Source organism: Schistocerca piceifrons, chromosome 5 (assembly GCF_021461385.2).
Source record: "Schistocerca piceifrons isolate TAMUIC-IGC-003096 chromosome 5, iqSchPice1.1, whole genome shotgun sequence".
NCBI classification, from domain to species: Eukaryota; Metazoa; Arthropoda; class Insecta; order Orthoptera; family Acrididae; genus Schistocerca; species Schistocerca piceifrons.
In genome coordinates this window covers 106,821,219-106,835,382 of record NC_060142.1, presented here as the reverse complement: position 1 = coordinate 106,835,382, position 14,164 = coordinate 106,821,219, and the positions used below count along the sequence as shown (strand labels likewise).

The window sequence follows — 14,164 nt, the reverse complement described above, 5'->3', positions numbered from 1 at the left end:
ACCTCAATATTTAACAAAGATAAGTAACTCTGACTGTTTAAGTCCCATATATTAAGTAAACTGAGCGGCCTACTGTACTTGATTGATCTTTATCTACTCTTTTAAATATCACGGAAGATAGATTGTTTGTCGCCCTACCCTTGTAACACTCCAAAAGACTTCACAATCGGAGGTTTCTAAAAAGTATCTGTGTCTAATATATTACTTGATTAATATATTAATCAAGTATAACTTTTGTAATACGGGAGTGACGTACTTTAGCTACAACTTATTTCTTATCCAGAGTCTCTTCTGTGGCAAGTCCCACATTCTGAAACTCATTCGTGTTTTGTCCTACTGGAGCGCTAGCAGTCACAGTTGAGGACAAAAAAAGAGAAAAAAAAGCACTCACTCCACTTGTCGTCCTCGTCCTTCTGCTTGTTTGCTCCCGGCCGGTCGCTGTCGACGCAGCCCACATTCTTCAGCTGGATCAGCAGGTGCATGAAGTCGTTTCTCGTTACGCCGTTGTCCTCCCTGTACTTGACCGTGTCGCTCACCATCTTGCGGAAGTAGTGCGACACCTCAGTCAAGTTGCTCTTGGGACTGTAGGAAGCACAAAGAAATTTGTCTTTAGTGGCCTACAATTGTTCTTACGGGGTGGCTAGAAATTAAAGAATTAAAAAAAAAGTCTACGAAGCTCCACACCGTTTTCCACAATTAGTACGGTTTGATTTAGCGACGATACCCTCTTTCATTTAGATGGGTTCGTCAATACGCAAAATTGGTGCATTTGGAGGACTGAGAATGCGCATTTCGCGATCGAGAAGTCTCTTCACCCTTAACGGGTTACTGTGTGGTGTGCCGGCCGGGGTGGCCGAGTGGTTCTACGCGCTTCTGTCTGGAACCGCACGACCGCTACGATCGCGGGTTCGAATCCTGCCTCGGGCATGGGTGTGTGTGATGTCCTTAGGTTAGTTAGGTTTAAGTAGTTCTAAGTTATAGGGGACTTATGACCTCAGAGGTTAAGTCCCATAGTGCTCAGATCCATTTGAGCCATTTGAACTGTGTGGTGTGCAATGTACAGTCACGGAATAATCTCTGCGATATTCCTTGATGGCACGGTGACTACCGAACTGTGCGCCAAGGTTCTGGAGGACCGATTTCATCCCTTTGTCTAACGTGACTCTGTTTTAGACAAAATGTGGTTCATGCAAGACGGAGCTCGAACCCATCGAAGCAGGAGACTGTTTGATGCCCTGGAGGAGCACTTTTGGGACCGCATTCTGGCTCTGGGGTACCTAGAGGCCACTGGCTTGGGCCTCGATTGGCCGCCGTATTCTCCGGATGTGAACACTTGCGACTCCTTTTTGTAGGACTATATTAAAGACAAGATGTACAGCAATAACCCCAAAAAGAATACCGAGCTGAAAACAGCCATGCAGGAGGTCATCGACAGCATAGATGTTCCGACACTTCAGCGGGTCATACAGAATTTCGCTATTCGTCTGCGCCACATCATCGCCAATCATGGCAGCCATATCGAACATGTCATGACCGAAATCTGAATATCTGTAGTGACGTTTATCTGTCGAATAAATTGTAAAATTTGGAAATTTCTGGTAAGGTATTATGGGACCAAACTGCTGAGGTGATCGGTCACTAAGCTTACACAGTATTTAATCTAACTTAAACTAACTTACGCTAAGGACGACACACATACCCATGCCCGAGGGAGGACTCGAACCTCCGACGGGGGGAGCTCGAATAAAGTGTATGCACGCCGTAGTTTGTAACTAATTTTTTTTCCATATAGTTCAGTAATTGTCAGCCTGTAGTTTTAGTGTTTAATTTACAGTAACATCGTTACATTTCAGTTGCTAAATTGAATGTAAGCTATCAGTAGATTACACAGGATGGCCTGAGAAGGACGCTATCAGACGAACATTTGTGCAGACAGTGAAAGTGCCCTGTTGGCAGGGCTCCTCTGATACAACACGGCACTGACGAAGAAACGCACCCTCTTCGTGAGTGCCGGTCCAGTCCATCCCTCTGTTCCGAAAGGGTGGCCGCCCCAGTACAGTGTCGACTGCCAACTTGCTGTGCAGCTGGAACGTTCTCGTTGCTATCTCTTTTCAACATAGCGTGGCACCACAGGTGCAGGGAAAGTTGTCCTTAATCTGGCACGTGTCACTGTATGCAACGCCGTTGCAGTAGAGGCAAACGGTAGGGGCAAAAGAGGAAACAATAAATCACATTTAAGACAGGGTTCCAGGAACAACAAACTTTTCCAATCGGTCAGTAAAGAAAATAAAGCACAGCCACAAGTGCTTCCCCACGTTGCACTATTTTGAAAGTGTGCGGAAGGAGAAGAAAACTTTCATTACAGGTAATACCTCCAAACAGGTTGTCAGTGGACAGAGAGATAACTACCATGTATTCTACATTGTCAGTAATGCAGTAAGACATGTTGTACACTACACTTCCATCTGTTTCTACACTACAGTCTTACCTGTCGATCGTGGCACGCTTAGTCTGTGTCGATGCTTCTGCATCTCACGGGAGGTAATGAAAGGATAGGTACTTTATTTCAGTTTCTGTAATAATGTGTGACATCTCCAACAACTTTAGTCTTGGCACAATTAAGAGCTACTTTAAGCTGTACGGACATAGAATCTGACTCGCATATTTTACGATGATTCCTCGTCCTGAGAACCAACGGCATTGTAGACATATAATAAGATGTACCTCTACCTCTGTTATAGACTTAACGTATCTGAAATGTCCGATAGGCAATAATTTATCGTCTGTTAAAAGTCTCCAGCCCTGCTACAGTGCCTGCTATAGGACCACGGACTACAGCCACAGTAATCCAACCATTACCATGTCTATTAGCGTCTGCGTGAAATTCAATACGCAAAAGACCGTAGGGCCATGCAAAATCACTTGGGCCGCCACTCCATTCTACCCTAATAGCAATATTATCAGTAGCTCTATATACTGTAAGGTGCGAACGCCTTCTCCTCCTATAACATCCCAGCATCACCAGTCTGTGTCGATGACGCTGCAAGTGTGGCTGCTCCACGACTGACGCCGTCTTAAGAGAAACGTCACTTACGCCGCACTTACTTATCTAACCGCAACGTGCCTTACGCAACCGCCGAAGTAAATTTTAGCCGCGCTGGCCTCCTTTAACGTTATATTCTTAAGTATCGGAGATAAGCATAGTATATTATTTTATCGAAGATATGTAGCTATACTTACTATAGGAACTGAAGCCTTTTGCGGATGCGTATCCAATTTCACGCTTACGAACTCAGACGCTAATGGACATGGTAATGGTTGGGTTACTGTGGCTGTAGTCCGTGGTCCTAAAGTAGACACGTACCAGGCTGGAGACTTTTAACAGTCGAGAAGTAATTGCTTATCGGACATTTCAGGTATGTGAAGTCTATAACAGAGATAGAGGTACACCTTATTATATGTCTACTATGCCGCTGGTTCTGAGCACAAAGAATCATTGTAAAATAAATGAGTCAGTGTCTGTGTCCGTATGGATTAAATGAGCTCTCAGCTGTGCCAAGATTAAAGTTGTTGGCACACATTACTACAGAAACTGAAATAAAGTACCTGTTGTTTCCTATTACTATAGAATCTTGTTTCTACGCATGGTCATCTCGTTTTGCTTTGACTGATCATTTGTTGATGCAACTATTTCTCATCTACGTTCTAGCGAGAAACTATTGACCACACTGACATAACCTATTAATAGTATCATTTCGTGACTTTCTAGCTGTAGCTTGTAAGTATCACGAAATAAATTTTAAAATAAAATAGCTTCATAAATTCGGCAAGTCAATAACGCGTTGGCACACCTCTGGCACTTGTGCAAGCCGTTATTCCGATTGTCATTGACTAATAGAGTTGCTTAACGTCCACCTGAGGAATACTGCGCCAAATTTTTTTCGATTTGGCGCGTTAGATCATCAGAATCGTGAGCTCGTTGGATGGCCCTGTCCACAATGTGCTCTTGGAAACATTGCATTTATGTTAAAATAGAGAGAGAGAGTGAGAGAGAGAGAGAGAGAGGGGGGGAAGGAGAGAGGGACAAAGGGAGGGAAAAGAAAGAATGGGGAGGAAGGGTGGAAAGATAGATAGAGAGAGAGAGAGAGAGAGAGAGAAGAAAGGAAAGGGAGGAAGGGAGACTGGGAGAGAGAGAGAAAGAGAATGAAATGTAAAGAAGGGGGAAGAGAGAGACACAGAGAGAGAGAAAGAAAAGGGAGGAAAGGAGAATGGGAGAGATTCAGGGAGAGAGAGAGGGGGGGGGGGGAGAGAGAGAGAAATAGAAAAGAAAGAAAGGAGAAGAAAGTGGAGAGAGAGAAGGACACAAGAGACAGAAGAAAGAAAGGGGGGGAAGGCAGAGGGAGGGAGGGAAGAGAGAAGAAACAAAGGGGAGGAAGGGTGGGGCGAGAGAGAGAGAGAAGAATGAAAAGGGAGGAAGGGAGAGTGGGAGAGAGAGAAAAAAAATAAAGGGAAAGAAGGAGGAGAGTGAAGGAGAGAGGCAGAGCGAAGAAAGAAAGGGGGGAGAGAGAGAGAGAGAGAGAGAAGAAATAAAAGGGAGAAAGGGTGGAGAAAAAGAGAAGAAAGAATGGGGAGGAAGGGTGGACAGAGAGAGAGAGAGAGACAAAGAATGGCCTTGAATTTGTGCAACACTATGCGACGAGGCGAGGCGTGACGTCAGCAAAAAGCGGTCGTGCTCGGTAATTCGCATATCCGGAGGCCGGACAACAGACATGAAGAGAGTGTGGGACGGTCAAGCAGTCATGTGGGACCGGCAACTAACCGCTAGGTCTCCCCTTCAGCAGGCGCAGCCGCGTCGTACCCGCTCAAACACAGACCGTTTCAGCACTACAGTGCTTACCTTAAGATGGTGAGGAGCTTGGGGTTGATGGCCATGAGGACGGAGTTGAGCGTGTTGCGGAAGTTTTGCTGGAAGAAGCGGCGGCCCCACTGCCTGAACGCCGCCTCCGGGTTGCGCTGGCAGTTCACCTCGACGCCGAACGCGACGGACGCGATGACGTCAGTGGCGAAGCGCGCACTCAGCTCGCGCATCTCGACCACCTCCCCGCGGGACGCGGGCTCCTCCAGCACCTCCCCCATCTCGCGGCCGCAGTCCGCTAGCGTCTGCAAGGCCGAAAGCGCATCACTGTAGTAACTATGTCAAGCTTTTCGTCACCAACAGTTGGGCGGATCGCACCTGGGGAACTGTGCAAAACAGCATTTTACAACTGTACCGAAGTGAATGGAACATTTCAGGCACAGACAGGAGAGCGTTTGAATTTTTTCTTGACATCAGACTGGTCGCGGTTCGCGTGGTACCCACCTGTACAAAATCAAAAGACACACGAATTAATGTTGCACCTGCAGTAGGGTGTGAACTACCTGCAGTCACGGATCCACGATTCGGTTGTGAGGGTCTACAGTTCGCTACTGTCTCTCCACCCTCCCCGTACCGAAAACATAACTTGCTGTCACCCTCCTCGTTTAACGTGCCATAGACACCTGCGGCTTCATTAGCAGAAACAGCTGAGTACGTACACGAATTGAGCCAAAGCCTTATGACCACTTTCCAGAACGAGACCAACAGGTACATAGTGGCCCTGTGGGCACATGTTGTAATAAGAAAAGTATATAAACTGGGCAGTGACAAGTGAGGAATCACCATAGTGGTGATAAGGGCCGTGAATGGGGAAATCGACTTACGTAAGAGACTTTGACAAAGGGAAGACTGCTTTGCCTCCTCCGCCTGGGAACGAACTTCGAGGAAATGGCTAGTCGGCACATTGAGCTACTGTGTCGTGACCGTCACGGAAAGTGGTTGAAAGTGACAAGGCGTTGGACGCCCAAGCCTCATCGCAGAACGTGGATGACGGCTGTTTGCCTTCTCTACAAAACACGGCAGTCGGCGATCTTTGGTATCTCTAGCGACAAAGTACATTGTTTGGAACACTTGCTAAACGCAGGGCTCTGTATCAAACAACTCCGACGTCTGTCCATGTTGACCCAACCACATCGTCAGTTAAGTTGTTAGTGGACACGTCATCATACATATTGCGACGTGACTCAATGGAAACTTATAGCACGGTCAGATGAATCACGTTTCGTATTACACCAGATTGATGGTCGTGATTGGAAACGCCACCATCCAAGTGAACAGCTGCACCAAACATGAAAGGCGCCATGGATCGCAGCCTGATAACGTCATTTTTATGCTACGTGGGACATTCACCTGGGCTTCCGTAGGACTTTCGGCAGTAACCGAAAACAGCGTGACAACTGTAGACTATGTCAACATTGGTGAGGACCACCTGCATCCCTTCATAGCTGGTGTATTTCCCGATGGCTATAGCATCTTCCAGCAGGATATCTGCCTGTGTAAGAAGGCCAGAATCGTACTGAACTGGTTAGAGGAGCATGATGGTGAATTCACGTTGTTGTCTTGTCCTCCAAATTAGCCTTATCTGAAACTGATGACATACATTTGGGGTGTCGTAAACTATCTGCGTCCTCAGACCACTGACCTATTATGTACGGGAACCGCGTGACCTGTGTGTAGGCGTCTGTTACCGCGTAACTCTAGAAACCTAATGAGGGCTTGTCACAACACGCAACGCAATATCACTGATGTATTGCGTTCTAAACGTCGACCAACCCGTTATTAAAACGGTTTGGCCCAACAGTGCAAGCTGTTTTCATATCATCATTCTAGAGGAGTTCCACATGATTTTATCTTTATCTTTTCCCATCGTTCGTGATGTGCCTTTTGACTCTTTGATTAAAAAAGTGCGAGGTCATACACATAGGTACTAAAAGAAATCCGATAAATGTTGGGTATACTATAAATCGCACAAATCTAAGGGCAGTCAATTTGACTAAATACCTAGGAATTACAATTACGAGCAACTTAAATTGGAAAGACCACGTAGATAATACTGTGGGGAAAGCGAAACAAAGACTGCGCTTTGTTGGCAGAACACTTAGTAGATGCGACAAACCCACTAAAGAGACAGCCTACATTACACTTGTGCGTCCTCTGCTGGAATATTTCTGCGAGGTGTGGGATCCTTGCCGGGTAGAATTGACGGAGGAAATCGCAAAAGTGTAAAGAAGGGCAGCTCGTTTCGTTTTATCGCGCAATAGGGGTGAGAGTGTCACTGATACTATACGCGAATAGGGGTGGCAGTCACTGAAACAAAAGCGATTTTCTTTGCGGCGAGATCTATTTACGAAATTTCAATCACGTACTTTCTCTTCCGAATGCGAAAATATTTTGTTGACACCCACCTACGTAGGGAGAAAAGACGATCACAATAAAATAAGAGAAATCAGAGCTCGAACGGAAAGATTTACGTGTTCCTTTTTCCCACGCGCCATTCGAGAGTCGAATGCTAGAGAAGCAGTATCAAAATGGTTCGATGAACCCTCTACCAGGCACTTAATTGTGAATTGCAGAGTAACCATGAAGAAGTAGACGTAGATGTAGACAGTTGCAAGTAAGCAACACTTTTGTCTAACTGTCGGTGGCAGGACAGTCACTAGAAGGGCAATTCCTGCACAGTACAGCCCCTTTTTTCCACCTGCATCCCATAAGTGTGTAAACCCCCATGTTTTTTTTTTTGTGTAACATACAGTGTGTATATGTGGCTTGCTAATGTTGTCTCTGCAGCTGAATCCTCACATCTGTAAATGATTAAAACGACCCTGCCATCGACAGCCTACATCTAGGGACTTACATAAAACGAATAACGAAACAATGAGTTATGGTTTTACTTCATTTGCTAGCGTTTATACAGCACCAATGATCTTCCCGTGGGTGCGTTGGCCACAGTGCAGACAATGCGGCGTACCGTAATTCTCTGCCTACACAGTGGACGCAATATGCAGTCGGCAACCTCCTAGGGCTCAAATTACTTCAGTACAAGACAGAATACGAGTCAAAATTTCTGTTTGTTGACTAGTCAGGAACAGAAATTCAGGTATTCATCCATGAGGAAACACTTCAAGGTGTGTCAGACCCCACAGAAAGGTGAAGAGTCGTTGCTCGAGAAAACAAAATAACAACTGTGTTCACAGAGAATCGACTTTGGACATTATTTGTGGCTAAATCAAAATTTCTCCAAATCTGACCAGCAGATTCTCCTCTGTGGCTCTCGCCAGCGAAGTCTCTAGGGCCACCGTGGGAGGAAGTGCCTTCGAGCGACCCCTGCAGCGAAGTGTGTCCATGCTCCCTCCTGAACATGCAGAGTCTATGTTTGCAGTCAGTCGAGGTGTAGGGTAGCACAGTGATTAGCACAATAGACGTACATTCGGGAGGACGACGGTTCAACCCTGTGTCCAGTCATCCTGATTTAGGTTTTTCGTGATTTCCCTACATCGCCTAAGGCAAATGCCGCGCTGGTTCTTTCGAAAGCGCATGGCCGCTTTCCTTCTCCATCCTTCCCTCATCTGAACTCGTGCTCCATCTCTAATGACCTAATGGTCAACAGGACGCTACACACTAATCTCCCCTCCTCATCCTCCTCCTCCGAATCCAAGCAACTGTTACAAAACATTACCTCCAACAACATGAATCACGTACCAGCCAGCCAATCGCCTGAAGCTCACACTCCTTTCCAAAGACTTTGTGGTAGTTTCTCCTCCTACATCTTTAAAAATTCCAATCAAATACGCATCTGTGGTTTCCAGTGGGAAACGTGCTCTGGCACTTCCTGTGAGAAGATTCCTCGGACGTCAGCTTGCGATCATCGCCTGTGATTGCAAGTATTCCTTACACTAGAAGGATGTCTTTTTCTCCATGTTCTGCCCCCAGCGCTCTTCATCCAGGTACGAGGTTCCGAAATATTTTTCGGGCTACCAGAGTTCAATCTCTCGTCTGCACTGCCCATTCTACAAGGGTTCTTTGGCGTCCAGCATTGTAAACTACCGCCACCTCGCTCTGCTCTCTCTCACGGCAGTAACTGCCCACCCCTGCAGAACATGACAACCCCCTTTCGCAGCCCCTCTTTAGCCGAATGTGGCTTCTGAGGAATTTGTTGCCCATGTTGCCCTTTTCGTCGGCACTCAGCCCTAAGTAACTCCTTGGCGTGCAGTACTACAGAAACAATTAGTACGTGGTGCAAGCCAGTATCGACCAATGAAATAATTAACAGTCAGATTGTACATATAAATATAAACCGAAAATAACTTGTTATTATTGTTGTTCTGGTCTTTAGTCTGAAGACTCGTTTGATGCAGCTGTCCATGCTACTATACCCTGTGCGAGCCTCTTCTTCTCCGAATAACTACCACAACTTACATCTTTTTGAATCTGCTTACTGTATTCATCTCTTTGTCTCCCTCTACGATTTTTATCACCCACACCTCCCACCAACTAAGCAGGTGATCCCTTGAATGTCTCAGAATGTGTCCTATCAACCGACCCCTTTTTTTGAACAAAGCTGGGCCACAAATTTCTTGTCTCCCCAATTCCATTCAGTACCTCCTCATTACTTACGTGACCTACCCACCTAAATTACAACATTCTTCTGTAGTACTTACCGTTACCGGTCTACATTTTATATCCTCTCCCCTTCAGCCATAATCAAATTATTTTGTTGCCCAAATAGCAAAACTCATGTACTATTTTAAATGTGTCGTTTCCTAATTAATTCTCTTAGCAACTTTATTCGAGTACATTACGTTAGCATTGTTGTACGTTTGTTGATCTTCATCATATATCCTCCTTCCAAGTTCTCTTCAGTGTCTGACAGAATTACAATGTCATCAGCAAACCTGAAAGTTTGAATGTCTTCTCCCTCAAATTTAATTCCTATTCCAAATTTTTCTTTGGTTTCCTTTACTACTTGTTCAGTGTACATTTTGAATAGCACCAGGGATAGGCTACAACCGTGTGCCACTCCCTTCTCAACTACTGCTTCCCTTTGATGCCCCTCGACTCTTATAACTGCCGCCTAGACTTTGTATTTTACCCCTACTATCTTCAGAATTTCAAAGACGGTATTCCAGGCAACGTTGTCAAATGGCTTCTCCAAGTACACAAATGCTATAAATGTAGGTTTGCCTTTCCTTAAGCAATATTCTAAGGTAAGTCGCAGAGTTGGTATTGCCTAGCATGTTCCTATATTTTTTCGTAATCCAAACTGATCTTTCCTGAGATCTACTTCTACAAGTTTTTTCACTCTTCTGTGAAGAATTCGTGTTAGTATTATACAACCATGAATTAATAAACTGATTGTCCAGTAATTTTCACTTCTGTCAGCAACTACTTTCTTTGGAATTGGAATTACTACATTTTTCTTGAATTCTGCACACCAGATGGATGAGTTTTGTCATGGCTCTGTCTTCGGAGGCTCTTCCAGAAGTTCTGAGGGAATATCGTCTACCCCCGTGGCCTTGTTTAGGCTGATGTCTAGAGCTTTGTCAAATTCTTCTCGCAGTATAATATCTCTCATCCTATCTTCATGTGCGTCCACTTCCCTTTCACTAACATTGCTTTCAAGTTCATTTCCCTTGTAAAGACCCTGTACAAACTGCTTCCATCTTTCAGCTTTCCATTCTTTGCTTAGGACATGTTTACCATCTGAGCTGATATTTATACAAGTGCTCCTCTATTCCCCAAAGGCCTCTTTAATTTTACTGTAGACGGTATGTATCTTTGCCCTAGTGAAGTATGTTTCTAAATCCTTACATTGTTCATGTAGCCATTCCTGCTTAGCAAATTTGCACTTCCTGTCAATTTCTTAGACGTTTGTATTCCCTTTCGCCTGCATCATTTGTTGCATTTTTAAATTTTATCCTTTCATCAATTAAAATTATCACAGAAAAAAAGCCCCATTTGACGACATAATCCTCATCACCAACCATAAGTGAAGAGACTCAGTCTCAGTGACAGCACCTCACCGCTTGATTTACATATCGAGGTCGTTCGACAATATGTACTAGTAGCACTCAAGTCTCTGTCGCGTAAAACACGGAATCCCAGTACGGGTGGCCCAGTTAATTACAACTGTATTCCACGAAAGGCCTAAAATAGTTGCTTCTAACAAATGGTTAATAAGTATGTTTTACCCCGTTAGGAGATTCCAAGGAATTCATTATGAGGGTACAAATTTTAGCGACTGTAGGCACGGCAAAATAACTGGGAATGAAGAGGCACGTTATTCCATCACATGCCTCATTCGCAGAAGAAGCAATCCGCAGAGTGGAGAACAGACTCGGTTTGATAAGGTTGATCACCGTTGTAGAACAAACGAAGTACCCCAGGGAACACTAACCCATAACCGTCCATAAAACCTACAACAGAGCACGCAAAGCCCGTACACATGAACAGCCACACATATGGCACCTTTATAGAGAGGCGCGTATCGCCGCTATGCAACAGATACAAGAAGGCCAATACAAAACTACAAAGCAAAAAACACACACAATTTTCAGCAAAAATATGATGCCATAGGCTGGACATTAACTTCCTACACTATTAATACGATTATGCACCACAAAGGCATCGGTAGTGCATTGATTACGGAAGTGAAGAGATCATCACAGATGACACCAACCTGCTAGGGCCTAAGAACCTGTGCATTCCTCTACAGAAAAAAAGACAACGAATCAGACGCGATAGAGTAAGAGCTGAATAAAAGTGTACATCACACATTAAACATGAAAGCACCAGCTATCCAATCCCAGATGAGATTTTAAAGAGGTTTCCCTCACCTCTAAGAAAAATACAAGAATTGTGAAACTCTTTGAAATCAACCAAAGTAACTTTAGAGCTCCAACAACCGACTATGACCTCATGAAATCGAATAACAGAACAAAACATCTTGGATGAAGAGAATTTTGCGGCACGGTAGCCCGCCTACTCCCATAAGGGGTGGAGGTGGTGTTGGAGCTTAGTTGGTCTGAGTGCTTGCAGCGAACAACCATAGCTCTCCAGAATGAATTCCAGAATCCGTAGATCTGTGCTTCACACTCTTGAGAAAGCTAGTTAGGGGGACTGTCGGAATCTCGCTCTAGTTTGCCTACAATCTTCCAGACCTTGAGATTAAAACAGTATATTTATAATAATGTTATGTTATTGCTGGTTTAGCTTCAGGGTCAACAAAAAGCATTATTCGAATACTTCCGTGAATTGTGCAGCTAAAATTTCGCAACCAATCTCCGTTTAGAACGACCTGCTTGTCGTTAAACTGTTAGTCCATCAACCATCGCAACTGGCGGAAGTTTCGTTACATCATTAGATTACACACACTTCAGGAGTAGGGACTAGCACATTACGGACGTTTTCAGTAATAGTAAAACATAGCAAACAGCATCTCAAAAAAGAGACATTTTCCTTGGATTTATGTGGAACTTCAAGGTCTCGTTCAGTATAACACCTTCGTAGATGTCCGGGACCGTAAAGACGGCAAGATCTGATGACGAGCTCTTTCGCAGCGGAACACTGGCTCCAGATGCGAATAAATCAGACTGGACGGTCTGAAAGAAAAAACGTTTTAGGGAAACCACTGGAAATCGGAATCTGGGTGGTCTGAATAGGAATTTGAAGCGCTGTCTCCGGAAAGCACTCCAGAAACCGCTGCTCAACCTCATTCACTCTTTGAGATGTTTCTGAGATACTTGAGCGTAGCTGCCCACACCCTAAAGCCAGAAGCAGGTCCTTGGGACATCAGAGCATAAGCCACATGCTGAAAGGCCGCAACGTGCTCCGCAAGTCTAGGGACAATTCTGCGTACTGCAAAATTAGGCGAAGAGGTTGCCGTGTGTTGAAAGTAGTGAGAGAGCCACCTCACCTGGAACATCATCTTCATCTTGCCAGAAGTGAACGTGGGCGTCAGCTTCACACGCAGCCTCCTCCATTTGTTCCCACCAAGTAGAAAAAGGTGGCTGTTAAGAGGTTCATTTTCGTCCGTCTTCACTCCTCTGTCCTGGAAGGTCCAGAAATCCTTGACGAGAATTGTCCGGATCAAATCTGGGTCCACTATCACGAGACCCGGTCGGTTAAAGAAATATATTCCGCCGAAGCGTTGGCCTGGAACAAACAAGATGGCTTACATTTGCTTCACGTTTCAAATAAACAGGTTTCACGCAAAAAATGGTTCAAATGGCTCTGAGCACTATGGGACTCAACTGCTGTGGTCATAAGTCCCCTAGAGCTTACAACTACTTAAACCTAACTAACCTAAGGACATCACACACATCCATGCCCGAGGCAGCATTCGAACCTGCGACCGTAGCGGTCGTGCGGTTACAGACTGTAGCGCCTTTAACCGCTCGGCCACTCCGGCTAGCTACAGGTTTCACGCAAACTCTTACACTTGCTATTCCTAACCAGACTCGTTATATGAACAGAGATAAATGCTCCTAAAGTGCATATACTGCTGCAGATTTTGCTATCTTAAAAGGCCATTTTATGCAGTTGATACTTCATGAAATTTGCATTTGAAGTTGGAATTCTACACGTATCTATTTTGGTATAATTTTAACCAGAAACTGCAGAGTTTGTTTCACAGATATACTTTGTCAGTCACGTACTTCCTGTGTGCAAACTGCTCGAATCACGTACTTCCTGTGTGCAAACTGCTCGAAAATGTTTTGACTCATATCTGCGAACGCGTGTGAACGTAGAGTATAGGCGATCAGAGAAATAAGAAGCTTTACTAAACTAAAAAAAACGTTTACTGTACTTTGCGAACAAAAGAATAATCAAAGTAAATGCAGTCACTTCGATATTGCACATCCATTCACATTTGTTAAATTTTAATCTACTGCTGGGTAGCAGCGAACATTTCGTAGCTGCATCCCACGAACTATAACGGACTTGAATCCCAAATTCAGTTATTGTATGTTTCCAGCCTGTAATCACACAAAAAGTGTCACCAGACAACAGTGAAAGCGTGTTATATGACTCATGCTTACGAACTCAATCTTCTGTAGACCAGGGTGATCTAATGTGCTTGTAGAATCATGGGATGACGACTTTCTGGAAAAAATACAACAAAATATCTTCGTTCTCTAGACAGTCAGTGTGATCCCCTAGGGCTTAATGCTTGGTTTATGTGCGATTGTATCCTCCTTGGTCTGCTGTTCAGAAAGTGGTGGGGGTGTTGGAGCACAAGACTCTTGTTAT

The 14,164-nt window shown here is 44.7% G+C and overlaps 1 protein-coding gene across 1 annotated transcript in view; it reads right to left on the bottom strand.

Moving 5' to 3' along the window:
* LOC124798334 (probable cytochrome P450 6a14) overlaps positions 1–14,164 on the bottom strand; it is a 57,579-nt gene that overhangs the window by 22,923 nt on the left and 20,492 nt on the right. Inside the window, exons 3-5 of the mRNA XM_047261687.1 lie at positions 12,828–13,066; positions 4,898–5,160; positions 392–582 (exon numbers count right to left, since the gene is read on the bottom strand). Coding sequence (XP_047117643.1) covers positions 392–582; positions 4,898–5,160; positions 12,828–13,066 — 693 coding nt within the window. The remainder of the gene's footprint in view (positions 1–391; positions 583–4,897; positions 5,161–12,827; positions 13,067–14,164) is intronic.